The sequence below is a fragment of the Pygocentrus nattereri genome, chromosome 25 (genome assembly GCF_015220715.1).
Source record: "Pygocentrus nattereri isolate fPygNat1 chromosome 25, fPygNat1.pri, whole genome shotgun sequence".
NCBI lineage: Eukaryota > Metazoa > Chordata > Actinopteri > Characiformes > Serrasalmidae > Pygocentrus > Pygocentrus nattereri.
In genome coordinates, this window is record NC_051235.1 from 6,422,342 (window position 1) to 6,441,291 (window position 18,950).

The window sequence follows — 18,950 nt, forward strand, 5'->3', positions numbered from 1 at the left end:
TTTTCACAAGCACTGCGTCACTTTGCTGAGACGCCGTTGCTAAGCAACGTTGAGTTAGTTAGGTCTAAGTGAAGTTAGGTTAAGTTAAACTAATCTAAACTCAGGTCAACTAAAACTTAGGCTAAGTTAAGGCAGGTGAAAAGACACCGTCACACTAATCCCCGCTAATATGAATAGCTCTTATTTACTGCGCTGCCCATTTTGCGTTACTGCAGTTTTATTAATCTGGCCCATGATGTTTTATGGAAATTCATTTTTTAAAGAACAAAAACTCCCATATTCATTCATGATTGTAGATACATTCTTTAAACAATCAGAAGAAGAAGCCAAGAGGTCTTTTTATTATTGACAAAAGAGAACTGGTCAATATTGTCACTGACAATATCCTGTTGCATTCAGAAATGTATAGTAAACAAATCTTCAATGACATACCAAAAACCTTGACTCTACTTTTCAGACTTTTAATTTGAAATCTGACATCGGCAGCTGCCCTTTACATTGCATGAACGTTCCAAGACAAACAGGCCTTGTTGTACATTCAAATCAAAGGTTTGTTCTCTTATAAACATTTTTGGAGAAACAAAGTTAAGAGACAAAATAAACTTCAAGAATACGCGGTTCGAGAAGAGCTGAAGAGCACTTGGTCAGAAAACTCAGTCACAACCCCCCCAAACCCAGCAGAGGCGTCTACACGACGCTAACACAGTCTCGGCCCTGTTCCAATCCGACAACACCGCTTCCCCTTCAGAATCCAATATAGCATCAATACAACGGAGCTGCGCACAATCAGGCTTGATACAAACTGAGAAGCAGTGCTATGAGGTAAACAGATGTGACTCACGTTTCATACAAATAAAAGACAATGAAAACACTAAAAGAAATTCCTCCTGCATGTCCACCCAAATAATCAGATTTCAATAAAAACAGGCCTTATTTAGGAATCGAGAATGACAACTAAACAAAAGCTGACGTACAATTTTCACTTTTACACTTTCGCCAGGACTTGGCAGCCGGCGGGGTAATACATGGCTGTGTGCAAAAGTTTGTGCACCCCTGGTAGAAGGACTAGAGACAATAAGTGAACACGTCCTCTACAGAGGACACATTTTAATGCACAGCTACTGTATATTTGCTGAAATTAACATAATGGGATTAACAGAACAGATGCGGCTTGGGCAAACGTTATGGCACCTTTTATATATTATGATCTTTTATTTATTTATTTATTTTAAACAGAAGCCATATCTAAGTGTGTTCCCTGTAGATGTTCGTGTCGTTTGACCGGGGATTGTTTAAACTTTTGCACTTGTATCTTCGTGGGGCTGAGCTGGGAAAGAAAGACATGGTTTACTCTGAAGACGTATGGCAAACAGCATAAACGACAGGCTACTTTAATTAGGGCCTGACCGATATATATATATATATATAAGTTGCCCAATGATAGCGATACTGATACTATGAAACGCAGTCTTATTGATATTGTCACAAATATCACTGCCAAATAGCGAATGTGTTCAAAAACCATTTTTAGCGTAAGCATAATATCACAAAAAAAACAAACATTTCAATGAAGAGAACTGATGAAAAATCTGAACAATAGGCCTCATTCACCAATCAATCATTCTTAAACAGAAATTTCTTCTTACACAGTTTTCGTGAAGATTTCGCCAATATTTTCTTATTTGGGAAGAACAGAATCTTCATATATTCAAGAGCACAAAGGTACAAGCAATTCAGCAGTTTAATAACATATCATGAATCCGAATTCCTCAAAAAGAAATATGAGGAAATATTTCGTAAAATATTGGTGATTGAGGCTCAGTGAGGGGTAATAAACATAAAATAAAGCCACAAAATGAGGCATAGCTCCACCCTCAGTGCTAAAATATTTCTATTATTTCCAACAGAGAGTTTAAGAGGTGTGACAATCATACCAGACAGAAACTAAAACTATAAAAAAAAAAGTCAAAAACGGAAATCAAAAATATAAATATTATCAGAATTTGCAGCCTTTTGAAATAAGCATCAGTTACAAAATGTTTGAAATCGGGTGAGACCTATTTTTAATAAGCAAAAATTATTAACATTCTAGATACCGAATCAACTTTGCAAAAAAAAAAAAGAAAGAAAAAAAGAAAAGCAGATTTACATTAAACTGAAATAATTTACAGTGTCAGAATGCAAGTGTTAATAGAGTGTGAACACTGCTTTTTTCATTTTTGAAATGGAAAGCTGAACGTAAGCTGTGCTATGTTTATGTTATAGTCGTATGCAAAAGTTTGCACTCCCCTGGTCTAACGGCATGCTCTGTTAACGTAAATAGGACATCCTGGATAAAAAAGATAAAACAGAAAATATAAAGTGTGCCATAACTTTTGCACAGGCCACATTTTATATATTATATATATATATATATATATATATATATATATATATATATATATATATATATATATATATATATATCCCCCCCCCCCCCCCAGTAAATTCAACACGTAAACAGTAACTGTGCAATAAAAAGTAAAACTATTAACTTGATCTGTTACCTTTTAAATTTTCAATTTGATTTTACAAAATGTAGTAAAAAATGAAAAAAATTGGACCATGAGTGCACAAACTTTTGCATATGACTGTCTAACTTTAAAAGCTAACATTGAAACTTCGTTTATGCTTACATTTCTGTGCGTTGAGTTAAATAAATTGCTTTAATAAGTGCAACTGCAAAAAAATCTGCACATTTACATTGTCAAACTCATTGTTCTTAAACAAGCTTCATAAAACCAACCTTAAACTATATGACACAATATATAAATCACCATTTAAAAAAAAACAAAAAAACAACAATCTTGATGTCTGAACACACAGAGCAGATGTGACCTCTTTACAAAGTAGTGAAAGTTCAATTCAAAGACCTAATTAGGAACGAGTGGTTATTAAATAATGATCAACAATAGTAAACTACATTTTAAGGTTAGCTGACTTTCATGTGGCTTGTCGTGAAATTGGAAAGTAACTTCTAGATCAATATTTTCCTAACATTCCAACTGACCTCCACTTAAAAAATATTAATTATATATTTAACTGTAGAAGAATGAGATTGGCTGTGTATCCAGGCATTAAGTATGAACAGCAGTGTGCAGAACCTTCCTTCAAAAATATTTTATCTTGCATAAGTATATAAAATTTAATACATCTTCAACCCAAAAGCTAATGCTAATTTTCTTAGCATCTTCAGCTATAAGGTACCTCTCTCTATCAGGAAAATTTAACCTTAAACAACTTATAACAAATTAAAGTTATAAAGTTATTTACAGTTATGAATATGCAAATCTTGCTAATCAGTGGCTATTAGCTATCATTTTTAGCCCATGTTAGCATTTGTGGTTGAGCTATTCTTTTAAAAGATGCGTCGCACTGATAGAAACAAAATACGGAATAATAAATAAATATGAGGTACTTTTATTTGGTTATTATTTTATTTTGTAGCGAATAGTGCAAATTCTGAAATTTCCGGATCGATTACTATATCAACATTTATTTTGCATGTTTATATCCTACACGCCTTCATGTTGCTGTTTGTGGTCTTTGCATTCTGGTTGTTTATTGAAACAGGTTGGATATGATGCATTTGTCCCAATCCAGCATTTCAGAGTTTCAGAAGAGAAATAACGAAATATCGAGAGCTTCAGTGGCCCGAATTCAGACTTCACTCACGCTAAAAACAATTGTCCTTTTTATTGAAATTTCTCTCCATTCTTCCTTCTGTATGTCTCTCAGGTGGTCCAGGGCTGTCCATGCACTCTGAAGCGGTAGATGCAGGTATACTCCGGGTGACCCCAGTTACTGAGGATCCGCAGCTCCACAACCCGATACACCTCACTCGGAGAGTCCTGGACACACAACAGCCCCCACTGTCATACATGTATACTGTTACACTGAAACAGATACACTGCGTTTAAACTGAGTCTGTACTTATTAATGAAACTCATCCTGTGACACTTCACAGCCTCTAATAACCAAAAATCTGAAGAAATTAAGCAATGACTGATTCTGAAATGACTGAAGCTGAATGACCTCTGGAGTTCTAATAATATTAATATCTTCAATTTATAACAGATATTATGAATATTTTTAATTTATTTGTAATACAATTAATAGCCACAATAAAGATCTAATAAAATGAACAGTTCTATCCAGAACAATTCTGATAAACTTAATATGTAGAACAAAGTTCTAATAAAATCAATATCCACAAAGAAGTTCTAATAAAATTCATATTCAAAATGCAGTTCCAATAAAATTCATTTCCAGAATGAAGTTCTAATAAAATCCATATTCAGAACGAAGATCTAATACAGTAAATGTCTAGAAAGTTCTATTAAAGTTAATATCTTGAAAAACATTTTAATAAAAATATGTAGAATTATGATAATAAAGTGAATATCCATGATTAAATTCTAATAAATAAATAGATAAATAAAAGTTCTTATTAAATTAATATAATTTTATAGAATAAAGAATAAAGTTTGAATTAAAATGGCATCCACAAATATGCTCTAATAAAATTAATCTCCAGATAAGTTCTAATAAAATTAGTTTTTAGAATGAACTTCTAATAAAATAATGTCCAAGCAATAAAATAAATTCTTAGAATGAATAATAAAATACATATTCAGAATGAATATTACAGATATTACAGTGTAATATTTATCAGTTAACAATTCCTTCTTGTTCTCAAAATACTTGAATGTTGAATAAACCAATTATTTTGGTATATAGCTCATAATATTAACACTGTGTAAGTTTTTTTTTTCCTTCCAAAGCTTGAGTCCAATCTGTTGACATTTTTTTTGTCATGTGTTTTTTCTGACCGGAAGTTTGAAGGTCTGGATGGGTTCTCCATCTTCGTCATAAGTGAATGTTCCGAGCAGTTTTCCTTCCGCGTTTTCATCAGTCATTCCCTGGAGGAAGAGGTACGCGTTATAAAGTAATCTGAGCCAAATTTAAAAAGTGACAGCAAATTCATTGATTTATTGAACACATCCATATAATATATAAAGCTGCATATACACTGTTAAAATGGTAATTTTTCTTTGTTGCACATTAATGTAAGATATATGTTCTAATATGATTATATAGTGCAACCTCAAACTAATCAATTAAAAAACTTTTTAAATATTGCACAGACAAGTACCGTATGTTATAACTTATAACTTCTTTCTTCTACCAAAATTATTAGAACACTTTTAAAAACTGAAGACAAAAATCTAAAATGATGTTTACACACACACACACACACACACACACACACACACACACACAGCGCCCTCCACAATTATTGGCACCCCTCGTTAAGATGTGTGAAAAGCATAAAAATTAATTCAATTTTTATTTCAGAAGCTTAGTCTCATACTGAACAATGTAGAAAAATGTCAAATTTAACTTGTGAATTAATAAAAAATAATAATAATCCCTGACTAAGAAATCATTGTTTCATAAAATCACATATCACACAATAATTGTTCCACAATTATTGCCCCCCTAACAATTCCTAGAAAATAAATGCAATTGAAGCATTTCTGTCATTTCTACTGTAGTTTATAAAGTTGATCAGAGTATCTAGAAACCTTTAATTAGCAACTCATTACTTCCTGTTTCCCTGGGGTATAAATATGACGTGACACAAAGGCCTATTTCTCTTATCCACTCTTCAACATGGGAAAGACAAGAGAACACACCATTCAGGTAAGGCAGATGTGTGTCGACCTTCACAAGTCAGACAATGGCTACAAGAAAATAGCCACTCTTAGCCCACACCTGCTCATATCTACAGTCAGAGGAATCATCAAGATGTTTAAATCAACTGGACAGTGGCAGACAAGCCTGGACGAGGACGCCAGTTTATCTTGCCCCCTCGCAAGAGAAGTAAAAAGTTCTCCAGAGCTCACTGTTGGAGAGCTGCATCAAAAAGCAGCATCTTGGGGTCACAAAGTCTCCATAACAACCATCAGGCATTATCTACATGCCAACAAGCTGTTTGTGAGGCATGGGCGGAAAAAGCCTTTTCCTTTCATTTACAAGCATAAAGGTAAACGTCTGGAGTTCGATAAGCGGTACTGGGACTTCGACTGGGGCCGTGTGCTTTGGTAAGATGAGACCAGGATAGAGCTTCTTGGCAGCAAACACTAAGTGGGTCTGGCTTAACACAAAAGATGAGTATGTGGAAAAGCACTTCATGCCCACTGTGAAGTATGGGTGAGGATCGGTGATGCTCTGGGCCTGTTCCTCTTCCAATGACCCCGGGAACCTTGTTAGGTTGCATGGCATCATGAACTCTTATGAATGAATACCAAGACATTTTCAAATCAAAATCTGGTGGCCTCTGCCCGAAAGCTGAAGATGGGTCGTCACTGGGTCTTTCAGTAAGATAATGACCCTAAACGTGGCCAAATCTACACAAAAATGGTTCACCAGACACAAAATCAAGCTCCTCCCAAGGCCATCTCAGTCCCCAGACCTCACCCCAATTGAAAACCTGTGGGGTGAGCTGAAGAGGAGAATGCATAGGAGAGGACCCAGGACTCTGGATGATTTAGAGAGATTGCGCAAAGAGGAATGGTCGAAGATCCCTCTCTCCGTATTCTCCCATCTTGTGAAATGTTAGGAGAAGGTTAGGAGAAGATTATGTGCTGACTTGTTGGCATAAGGGGGTTCTACAAAGTATTAACATCAGGGGTGCCAATAATTGTGGCACAGATGATTTCATGTAAAAGAATTATTTCTTAATGTGGGATTTTTTTCCCCACTGAATAAATAACCTTGAATTAAAGGTTGGATTTTTCTCATGTCCAATATTATTTTTAAAAATAATCATTTTATTAGAAGCCTAAGAACACATCTTAACGAGGGGTGCCAATAATTGTGGAGGGCACTGTATATACACACACTCACACAGTTCCTCAACCCTCCTCTCCCCCTCCGCCCTCTTCTCTCACGCCTGAAGATTTTGCCACCTTCTTTGAGGAGAAGGTTGATAGAATCTGCCAGTCATTTTCCTCTGTTCCCACTCCCTCCACTAGACCTCTTCCTCTTGTTCTCAATCCCTTAAACTGTTTTTCTTCTCTTTCCACAGATGCTGTCCTTCAACTGATCAAATCCACTAATCCAACCACCTGCCTACTGGATCCCGTCACATCTGCACTGTTCGTCAATCTCCAAGGACCTACTGCCCTTCATCACTTTTCTCATTAACAAGTCCTTGGCATCAGGTGAAGTTCCATCAACTTTCAAGACTGCAAGAGTACTTCCCATCCTGAAGAAGCCCACGCTTGACAGCTCTGATGTCAACAACTACAGACCGGTATCACTCTTTTCCTTCCTTTCAAAAATTCTTGAACATGCAGTCACAGAACCAGCTCGCGGGACCCCAACCAGTCTGGCTTCAAACCAGTGCACTCAAAAGAAACTGCTCTCAAGCAGTGGCCGAGAAGCTTCAGCCAGCAAGATCAGCCAAACTGTCATCTATCCTGATTCTTCTTGACCTCTCAGCAGCTTTTGACACTGTCAACCATACAACCTCTCTGGACGTCCTCAACAACCTTGGAATCACTGGCTCTGCGTGGAAGTGGCTCTTATCAGGTAACATAGAGATGGTCCACATTCTCTCCATGCAGGCTCTCCACTGGTGTCCCACGAAGCTCAGGGCTAGGTCCTCTTCTCTTTTCTCTCTTGGTGATGTAATATCTCATGGCTTCTCTTATCACTGCTATGTTGATGAGACTCAACTAATGCTTTCGTTCTCATCCGCTGACACACAAGTTTCCAGTCGCATCTCAGCAGGTCTGTCTGACATCTCTTCATAGATGGCAGCTCACCACCTGAAGCTCAATCCTAGCAAGACTGTGCTGCTATTCATCCCTGCAACTACAGGTGCTCATCATGATTTTGCCATCTCATTCGAGAACTCTCTAATTGTTCCGACTGTAGAGGCAAGAAGTCTTGGTGTGATACTGGATGGCCAGTTATCGTTCTCGACTCACATTGTGAACCTAACTCAGTCATGGAGATTTCTCCTGGACAACATCCGTAGGATCCGACCCTTCCTCACTCGAGAGGCCGCTCAGGTGCTAGTGCAGTCTCTTGTCATCGTAAGGCCTGACTACTGCAACTCACTCTTGGCTGGTCTTCCCATGCAGACCATCAAGCCTCTGCAACTCATCCAGAATGCGGCAGCACAGCTCGTCTTCAATCTGCCCAAGTTCAGCCATGTCAGCCCACTGCTGTGCTCCCTTCGCTGGCTTCCTGTAGCTGCATCGGATTTATAACCCTAATGCTTCCCTACAAAGCCAAAAATGGACCAGCCCCTATCTACTTGATGGCAATGGTGAAATCTCGAAATGTACCACGAGCCCTTTGAGCTTCGAATACAGCTCGGCTTGACCCGCCATCCTTCAATCCTTGTGCATCAAGAATGTTCTCTGTACTGGCACCCAGTTGGTGGAACGAACTTCTACTGGCTGTCCGTACAGCAGAGTCTCTCGCTATCTTCAAACGCAGACTGAAGACTGTCTCTTTATACAGCACTTAAATCAGCACGGAGTTAAGTATTGATTGTATTGTATTGCACTGTTGTCTGTTCAACTCTGTTCCTTTTCTCTGGGTATCAACAGTGACTTTTTTGTTTCTAGCAGCATCTGAGCTCAGGACCATCGTTCTCTCTAACCTCTAACACAGGTAACTAGCAAAGATATTTTCTCTAGACATACAAAGCACTTCTGGATAAGAGTGTCTGCTAAATGCAAATGCTAAATGTAAATGCTATCAGAAGAAAATCTTGTATCTACAATTTTGTTGTTTTTCAGTTTTTGGCATAATTTGAAAATACTTATTTCTTACCTTTATGTTGTGTGTAAATTTCATGATGAATGGACCAAAACAAACAAATAACAATAACTTGGAAAAAAGTCTGGTTCCATTGACTTACATTAAGAGTAAAGGGTGTTTTTTGCTTCTCCTGTAAATTTACCATTTTGTGGTTATGTATATGTATGTATGTATGTATGTATGCATGTATGTTCTTTAAGGGTCAGGACCCCCACAGGACAACCACAGAGCACGTACTATTTGGGTTGTGGATCGTTCTCAGCATTGCAGTGACACTGACGTGGTGGTGGTGTGTTAGTGTGTGTTGGGCTGGTACGAGCGGATCAGACGCAGCAGTGCTGCTGGAGTTTTTAACTCCACTGTCCACTCAGTGACAGTCTGACAGTCCTACCCGGTCAGTCCACCTGTAGCTGTAAAGTCAGAGACGACAGCTCATCTGCTGCTCCACAGTTTGTGCTGGTCATCCTCTAGTCCTACATCAGTGGTCACAGGATGCTGCTGGCTGGATATTTTTGGTAGGTGGGCTGTACTCAGTCCAGCAGCAGCACTGAGGTGTTTAAAAACTCCAGCAGTACTGCTGTCTGATCCACTCAGACCAGCACAGCACACACTAACACACCCCTACCCAAATAGTACCTGTCCATGGGGATCCTGACCACTGAAGAACAGGGTGACAAAGTATCAGAGAAACAGATGGACTACAGTCTGTAACTGTAGAACTACAAAGAGCTCCTATATGGTCAGTGGAGCTGATAAAATGGACAATGAGCGTAGAAACAAAGAGATGGACTTCATGAAGTGGCAAGTCAGTGTATTTGAATAGTGTCATTCTGAAATTCTGCTCATATTTTTGTAAAGATGTTGGGTATAACAAAGTTTCTGAGAAGGAAAACAGCTGACATACCCATTTTGACACCAAGTTATGGGTCAGCAGGAAGGAAAATGTCGACTCACGTAAACAGCGAAGTCTTTTGGGGCGCTGCTGATGTTTCCAGTGGGCGAGAGGACCCGCGGCACGTGCTCCAGGGTGACGTGGGTAATTTGGACCGGGTAGGACAGAGAGATCAGCAGGAAGCCCTCAGAACCACGGAAGGCCCAGCACTTACCAGGATACAGTTCAGGCTGGAATCCCACAAACACAAACCACAGATATGATATACGGCGCAGTAGATTTAGTGGGCGTCCCTTTGTGAGGACAGTGTGTGTTTACGGTTGTAACTGCAGGTCCATTAATGTCTCATTGTGCATATTAACATGTCCTCACAGGTTCAGCGACAAGACTGAAAAACTAGAACTGTAGCTGATTCTAGCTAATAACAGTAGCTATTTTTACCACAAACCTTATTTAATGTTCATTTATTCAAATCTTTATTTATTTAAATCTTCACTTATGGAGAACTTACTACCTTAATTATAAGGTGCTTTACACAGAAATACAAGTTAAACGTTGGAAAGACAAAAACATTACACTCTATACGAAAATAACAATTACCAACAGGAGAAAATGAGCTGAGTGAAGTGGACTGGACAGGCCTTAACAATTCCTCTGGTCAGTAAGACGAGCCAGAGCTCAGCAATTAAAAGCTTTAAGTCAATGAGAGTCTTAACAACGTAACCCGAATAAGTTAAATTCATTTTTAAAATGTAAAAATTTAAAAAGCTGAATTTACAGTTCAATTAAAAGCTACAATTAAATTTATGCTAATAGTTTAGGTCTTTAATTGTAGCTTTTAATTTAACTGCAAATAACACTATCCCTTATTCACATGATGCTAATTCTGGCTTATTATATTATGTCTACCATGCTAATTCTTACAAATAATATTGACTATTATTTCTATCAAATTCTAGCTAATTAAACTAGCTACTATTTCTACACTGCTAATTCCAGCTATTTACACTAGCTATTATATCTACTGTGCTAATTCTGGCTCATGAAACCAGCTATAATTTCTACCACGCTAATTCCAGCTAATGATATTAACTACTAGTTCTACCATACCAATTCTACCTAACTACATACTATTTTCTACCATGCTAATTCCAACTAATGGTATTATTATATTTACCATCTTAATTCCAGCTACTTATGCTAGCTACTATATCTACTGTGCTAATTCTAGCTCACGAAACCAGCTATCACTTCTACCATACTTATTCTAGCTAATTATAGCTGCTATTAATTCTGCCAAACTAATTCTAACTACTTATTTTTACTGTGCAAAGTATGGCTAATTAAGCTACCTACCATTTCTACCATACTAATACTAATTAATGATATTAGTTTCACTGTACAGATTCTAGCCAGTTAAACTAAATATTATTTCTACCATGTAAAATCTACCTAATGATACCAGATATTACTTCTAATTATACCACCTACTATTTCTACTGTGCTAATTCTAGCTAATGATGCTTTTACTTCTACCACACTAGCTCTAGATGTAAGATTTATTTCTACCATGCTGTTGGTAACTTAGCTAATGTTAGTGCAAGCCTAGTGTTACAAACAGGGTCAATCCACTCTGATGACATCATGAAGACCAGTGGTCAGGTAAGATTTTGTTTCCAATGTCACTTGATTCAGTGTAAATGCAGTAATACATCACTGTGTTACCTGTGTGACGGTGCGAGGGCTTTCGGAGTGATACCACAGGGGGATTCCAAACAGACTGAGGCATGCGGTCCTGGTGTGATACGTCTCCGAGCAACGGGTGTTTATCACACTAGCACCTAAACACACACACACACACACACACACACACACACACTAGGGTGCTTAGGGATTTCCAAGCAAATGCCTGGCTAGCAACCACCTGAGATATCATAACAACCACTTAGCAACACCTTAGCAACCGCCTAGGATACCATAACAACATGGTGCTACTGCTCAGGTTCTACCTCTGAATTACAGCTCTTAATGTAGCAACATAGAACATGCAAAATGGAAAAAATGCTAATTTTAACTTAACGTTTTTCCCCCCAGTTGCTATAAATTAACCCATGAAAGAGAGACTGCATGACACGCAGTGAGTCGGGAGACGGCTTAGACGAGTCAGCCAGCTTGCTGACTGCAAAGTTAGCTTCTTGGTTAACCACAGGTGCACAAACTTTACCCCACTGCCACCGAACACGTCAGATATCAACGTTTTAATGTGTAGCTCTGAGCTCTTGTGTGTATTTAGTTATGCACTGTAATTATTTTCACTTTGGTGTTTTACTGTTTATACTATGTGAGGTAACCAGCTTACTGACTGCTGTGTTAGCTGCTTGGCTAAACACCGCACATCAAAATTCACCCCACTGTCATGGCCTGATATCTACATGTCATTCTACAGATCAGTGTGAGATACTGGGGAACTGCTTTAATCTGCACTGGATTAGGTCCCCATATCTACGATTAAAACAGGGCTGTACATCTTTACTGTCCTACCTGAAGACTCCAGCGCATAATCAGCCATTCCGACCCCGTCAGCCCTGTGGAGACTCAGTGCTCTATGGACGATCTGTTCCACACTCTGTAACATAAATCAGCATAAAAACATCCTGTTACAGTGAGGGAAAACCAGTATCTGCTTCTGTTATTAATATACATATTCCCACTTCAAATTTACTTATTATTAGTTTTGTTATTTCTATCATATCCATATGATCGACAAACTCACGTCTGGTAAATTTGAGCATAATCACCTTAAAAAAATGTGTGATTAAGTTGATGTGATTAACTAAACAAAACTATAATCAATATAATCTATAATACCAATAATTACAATAAAAATAGAAAACAACTATAATACTAACAAAGGCAATCCAGTACAAAAGTGGAGGGACGTATTTAACATTGGCGTAAACAAATGCTACAACTACATAAAACTAGTTCCATTTAACAACATACTGTACTGTGCTTTTGTTTTATGCTACTGACTCCGCCCACAAAATAAACAACCCAAAACACCTCTAGTGTCTGCACTGCAAGTGTGTCTAAATATGACATTTTACACTATACAATCATAGCAATCTGCCATCGTGCCGTTTATTGCACAGGGGTCATAATTTTAACGCTATAAAGTTTGGTCAGTAGGTGGAGCTGTGCACTTACAGCTTGACCTCAAATTCCACCTACGAGCATAGCCAGTGGCTCATGAGTGAAGTTGTATACTTCCTACTCTAACACCTGTATGAATAAGGGCCTGCTCTATGTAAACAATATGTAAAGGAGATGGTGGTAGGGTGGCGCTTGATTTCACGCACTGAAACTGAAAAAGCATTTTTACTCAGGCAGACAAGCCAGACGTCAAAGTTTTCATCATCCTCAGGATGTCAGTCCCCACAAAATACTACATTCACACACATAGAGACAGACAGACAGACAGACAGACAGACACCTTTATGGTGACCGCTCCAGCTCCTTCTTCATGCAGCGTCTCTCCCACAGTTCTCCACATGTCCCTCTTCTCCTTCTCCCTTTCTTGTCTGAGTCGGTCCATTATCTTTTTCTCCAGGGCCTCCAGCGCCCTCTGCAGGTCAGGATGCATCACTACATCCTGCTTAGAGCTATCTGACTCAGACAGCTGCTGCAGCAGCCAATCAGAGAGTTCAGCCTTCAACTACAGCAGAAAAGAGACAAGGATTATACATGCCTTATTAAGTAAAATACTAAGGTATTTGTTAGATAAAGGTAAATGTGTTTTTGTGTGTGTGTGTGTGTGTGTGTGTGTGTGTTTGTGTCTCTGTGTTTGTAGGCTCTACTTTGGCATTCTGAGATTCCTGGGCGTCCAGTCTGACAGTGAGGAGTTCAGAAGATGACCGGAGGAGGGACATATCGGATCTCAGCTCAGAAATCCGATGATCGATTTCAGTCAGGTGCTCTTTAATCACGCTGTCATGCTCTGAGTGAACACTAGGGGGAGACAGAGACAATATAAAACACCCACACTTACTCAAAGTGCGTGTGGCTTAAAAGAGTTTTAATAAACGACTGGAGAGAAAAAAAAAAACAACAGTAGAGACGCTTACGTCTTCAGTTGAACTCTCAGGTCCTTCAGATCCGTCTGCAGCATCTACACACACACACACACACACACACCCCAAACACAAACATCAATTATATTTGCCACTGGGCCTGTCCCACCTTTATCAGCGCATTTCCTGTTTAGTGTGATGTTGCCATGGCACTGAAACAGGAAGGAGCAAGTCGTCACAGATAGCTCTTCTGACTTTCAGAAGTGTGCTCCATAAATATTACCAAGAACATGAGGGGGTTTGGGGTTTGGTGTCTGGACAAAACCAGAAACACGTCGCTGTTCCAAGAAAAACTAAATATGTCTAAAATGGCATCTTTACAGACGAGGGCAAAAACAGTCCTAACCTTTAACGTAAAGCAACTCCATGCAGTTTTGGAGCATTTCTATTGGCCAATTCATCATGAATTTTTCACACAATGTAAAGGACATCTGCTACGCTCAAATTATGCAAAAAACAAAGCTGCCAAAAATGGAGATACTTTTTTTTTGACACATTATAGCATTTTTGATCTGCTGTGCTGAGCATTCAGACTTAATGATTTGACATTAAAAAAGATGTAAACACACAGAGTCACACAGAGAATAATTCACAACTGAGCTGCGTGGGCAGATTTTCCAATGTATATCTGGCAACAAAAGCTGGGTTAATACCCAAGAAACTTTCTGAACCGTACTGTCCTGAGCCTGTGGGTTCTCCATCTGTCTTTATATTCTAGATATTCTTGATATACGTTGTGATGAGTGTGTATTCCTTGAATGAATTTAGCGTAGCAACACCTAAGCAACTGCCTCGGATACCCTAGCAAAAGCCTATCAACATGCACCTGGGATAGCATAGCAATTACCTAACAACACCTTAGCAACCACGACCTTGAACATCAACATGCACCCGGGATGGCACAGCAACCAGCTCTCAATACCTTAGCAGTCACCTAGAATACAATAGCAATGGCCTAGCAACACCTTAACATCTATTTGGGATGCCACAGCACATGCTTAGCAACACCTTAACAACCACCTGAGAGACCATAGCAACCATTTAGCAACACATTAGAAACCACCTAGGATACCATAGAACCCACCTAGTAATTCCTTAACAACCACCTGGGATAGCATTGCAACTACCTAGCAACTCCTCACCAACCCCCTGGGAAACCATAGTACTCACCTAAAAACACCTTAACACACACCTGGGATACCAAAACAAATGCCTAGCAACATCTTAACAACCATATGAGACACCATAGCAACCACTTAGCAACCTCTCCGAATACCATAGCAACATGGTGCTACTCCTCAGGCTCTACCTCTGAATTGCAGCTCTTCAATGTAGCAACACAAAACATACAAAATGGAGAAAACTTTAGCATTTTTTAACATTTTAACATTTTTCCCCCAGTTACTATAAATTAACCCAGGAAAGAGAGACTGCATGACAGGCAGTGAGTCAGGAGGCGGCTTAGACGAGATGCACAATATTCACCCCACTGCCACCAACCATGCCAGGTATCTACTTTCATTGCTACAGATTAGTGTGCAGCACTGAGGTTTGGCATGTATCTAATACAGTTTTCACTTTTGTGTTTTACTGATTATTGTAGGTTATCCAGCTTACTAACTGCTATGTTAGCTGCTTGGCTAAACACAGCTGATCAAAATTCAACTCACTGCCACCAACCACGCTATCTTCAGATTAGCATGTAGCACAGAGCCTGGGTGGGTATAGTTATCTAATGTAAATATTTTCACTTCTGTGGGTTACTGTTTATGCTAGGTGAGTTAGCCAGCTTACTAACTGCTATGTTAGCTGCTTGGCTAAACACAGCTGATCAAAATTCACCTCACTGCCACCAACCACGCCTGCTATTAACACTTTATGCTACAGTTCAGTGTGCTGCACTATACTTGCAGTTAGCCAGCTCAGCTTACATGTTAGCTAGCATGCCAACTCGACCGAAAAAGGAGGATTCTTTTCATCACCAACACTGTGAAGTGTGAACCTGCACCCAGTGAGCGTGTCTGTGCGTTTTTTCAGTTTTCTCACCTCGTGTATGAGCTTCTGCTTTTGTCCGTCTTGTTTAAGCAAGTTGATCTCTCTCTGATGACGAGATGGACAGACAGAACAAACGATGACCACTCACATTCATACATGCCCATACGGTTTATAAACAGCATTATTTGTGACTACATATTTAACCATTTATTTTTAACTATGAACACGACATCAGACACCAGCACTGGACCATCAATGTCTCTCTGTGTCTCCCTGCACCCCCCACCCCCCACCCCCCTCACCAGCACGTCCTCCATTTCTCTGGCTCTGCTTTCTGTCCACTTGGCTTCACGTTCGTGCAGATCAGCATATATTTCATTCCTTAGAGCCAACAGACTGGCATGGACTAACTTGTCCTGCAGGGGGCGCCAAAGAAACAGCTGAATTATTAGCTCAAAGACATGTCAAAGTATTTTACATAAGATGTGATAAAACATGTCCACTTTATTAGAAGCCCTAACTTTGTAGGCCATCTGTTGAAGCCTCTAGGTCAATTTCTGTGGTCAGACAGAGGAGGTCTGACAACAGATGGGCTACAGCCTGTAACTGCTCATCTACAGTGAACAAGAAAGGTGAAGCTCATAAAGTGATCAATAAGTGGAAGTACAAGTAGTGTGTTTCTAATAAAGTGGACATTGAGTGTAGTAGTGTTGACCATGCATGAACTATTCAGTGGGTGACTATACTCACATCTGGAGGGGGTCGAACAGGCGCATGTGTGTGAGTTGGAGGAACTAGAGGGCTTCGAGTTGCACTGCGAGACAGCTTAGCAGTAACATAAGGATACCAGTACCATATACCTGCAGACATTAACAGCCACTCCTCTGTAAACAACACACCTGACAGTAACGCAGAACATACCTGAAGCTACTACACATGTAATGAATTCACAACCGTCACCACAACACGTCCCTACACGTGTCTTCAACACGGCCACAGTCAGAATAAGGTACATGTAAATCATTTGAGCTGGCGTGACTCAGGAATGTCTCTGCACACTCACCAAAAAGCAGCAGTAGGAGGAGGAGGAGGAGGAGGATAGTCTTCCTCACACCTGCAGAGCGACTGCAGATATACGAAGGGACAGCGAGGTCATGCAATGTATGCACACACACACTTAACACTTTAAACCCTATTATTAACTATGCAAATGTTTGGCCACCCCTGGACCCCTGCAGCACCACTTTTTAACTACCTTTTTAAAAATATTGATGTGCAGTTCTCATATTTGATTAACACACAGAACAAATAAAATGGTCATTGTGGCATCTGCAGAAGTTTGCACACCCTACTAAGTCAGTACTTAGCAACAACCCCCTCGGCAGACATCACAGCTTGCAAATGATTTTTGCAGCCAGACAGGAATTTTTCTATACCTGTTTTAGGAAATGTAACCCACTCTTTCTCATGGATTTCTCTATTTCTGTGATATTCCTGGGCCGTCCTGCATGCACAGCATATTTAAGATCTGCTCTCACATTTTTCAGTGCGGCTATGATGGACATTTCAAAAGCTTCAGGTTTCATTTGTTGAAGTAGTTTGTGGTGGCTTCTGAGGTGTGTTTTGGATCATTGCCCTGCTCTCAGTTTCAGTTTCCTAACTGTCTCACATTTGCTTCCAGCTTGTATGTAGTGGAATCCATTATTTTATCTACCTGTGCAATGCTTCCTGTGCCACTGGCTGCAACACAACCCCTCAAATTTAACAGTTGGCAAGGTGTGCCGCTCATCAAATACTTCTCTTTTTTATCTCAAAACATATCTGTGGTTATCATCGCCAAAGAGTTCCAGAAGTTGATTTTTGTGATGAGATTGCTGAAGTTTTCTTCTAAAGACTCTAGCATGTAGATTATGTTTGTGCAAGCAAAGCTACACGACAGAATGGAGCACCACCACTCCTGTATCAGCTAATAAATGACCATCCTTGACTTGCCCAACCAGTCAACAAGTCAATTAAGGCCAAATGAGTTAAATAACTTTTTTTTGAGGCTTTTGCACATAGCAATATTAATAATTTTTTCTGTTTATGAAGAATATGAAGTCACTGTGCACCAACAAATGCAAAAATGTATTTTTTTTTAATAGTTCAAAAATCAAAAATCAACAAAATATGTACTACACATACTGAAACGTACTCAGCACTTACCTGCTGAGAAGAGAAACATTGATAAGAGAGATTCCAGAAGTCAGACTGTACCAGGCTGTTCCCAACCACCAATACAGCATTGAAAGAGCATGTGCTAAACACACACAGAAATAACACATAATGCACAAATAAAGACACGAATAAAAGAAGGGATCATTGACCAGGTGTGGAAGATAAAGTGTAATAATATAGCTTCTGTGTGCATCCGTACCTGGGGAGGTCAGCATCGCTCGGAGCCTAAACCCTGTCTCCGCGGGAGACTGAGAGGAACCTGGAATATAACAACAGCTTAAATACCTTACAGCAACATGTACACCACACATTACACCCCACACCAACATCTACATTACACCCTACACCTCACACAAACATATACACCACACATTACACCCCACACCAACACACCCTGCACCTTACACCAACATCTACATTACACACTACACCTCACACAAACATATACACCACACATTACACCCCACACCTTACAGCAACATCTACACTACACATTACACCCTACACCTCACACAAACATATACACCACACATTACACCCCACACCAACACACCCTACACCTTACACCAACATCTACATTACACACTACACCTCACACAAACAAATACACCACACATTACACCCCACACCTTACAGCAACATATACACCACACATTACACCCCACACCTTACAGCAACATCTACACTACACATTACACCCTACACCTCACACAAACATATACACCACACATTACACCCCACACCAACACACCCTACACCTTACACCAACATCTACATTACACACTACACCTCACACAAACAAATACACCACACATTACACCCCACACCTTACA

At 39.5% G+C, this 18,950-nt stretch overlaps 1 protein-coding gene across 1 annotated transcript in view; it reads right to left on the reverse strand.

Annotated features, from left to right (window-relative positions):
- Window positions 1-3,720: 3,720 nt before the first annotated feature.
- The window catches only part of si:dkey-92f12.2 (SUN domain-containing protein 2), a 34,026-nt gene continuing 18,796 nt past the window's right edge, over window positions 3,721-18,950 (reverse strand). The window contains exons 5-18 of the mRNA XM_017683503.2: window positions 18,317-18,376; window positions 18,106-18,199; window positions 16,964-17,025; window positions 16,651-16,760; window positions 16,203-16,316; window positions 15,952-16,005; window positions 13,900-13,943; window positions 13,633-13,783; window positions 13,269-13,490; window positions 12,317-12,401; window positions 11,501-11,616; window positions 9,838-10,005; window positions 4,872-4,961; window positions 3,721-3,890 (exon numbers count right to left, since the gene is read on the reverse strand). Coding sequence (XP_017538992.2) covers window positions 3,774-3,890; window positions 4,872-4,961; window positions 9,838-10,005; window positions 11,501-11,616; window positions 12,317-12,401; window positions 13,269-13,490; window positions 13,633-13,783; window positions 13,900-13,943; window positions 15,952-16,005; window positions 16,203-16,316; window positions 16,651-16,760; window positions 16,964-17,025; window positions 18,106-18,199; window positions 18,317-18,376 — 1,487 coding nt within the window. The 3' untranslated portion in view covers window positions 3,721-3,773. The remainder of the gene's footprint in view (window positions 3,891-4,871; window positions 4,962-9,837; window positions 10,006-11,500; window positions 11,617-12,316; window positions 12,402-13,268; window positions 13,491-13,632; window positions 13,784-13,899; window positions 13,944-15,951; window positions 16,006-16,202; window positions 16,317-16,650; window positions 16,761-16,963; window positions 17,026-18,105; window positions 18,200-18,316; window positions 18,377-18,950) is intronic.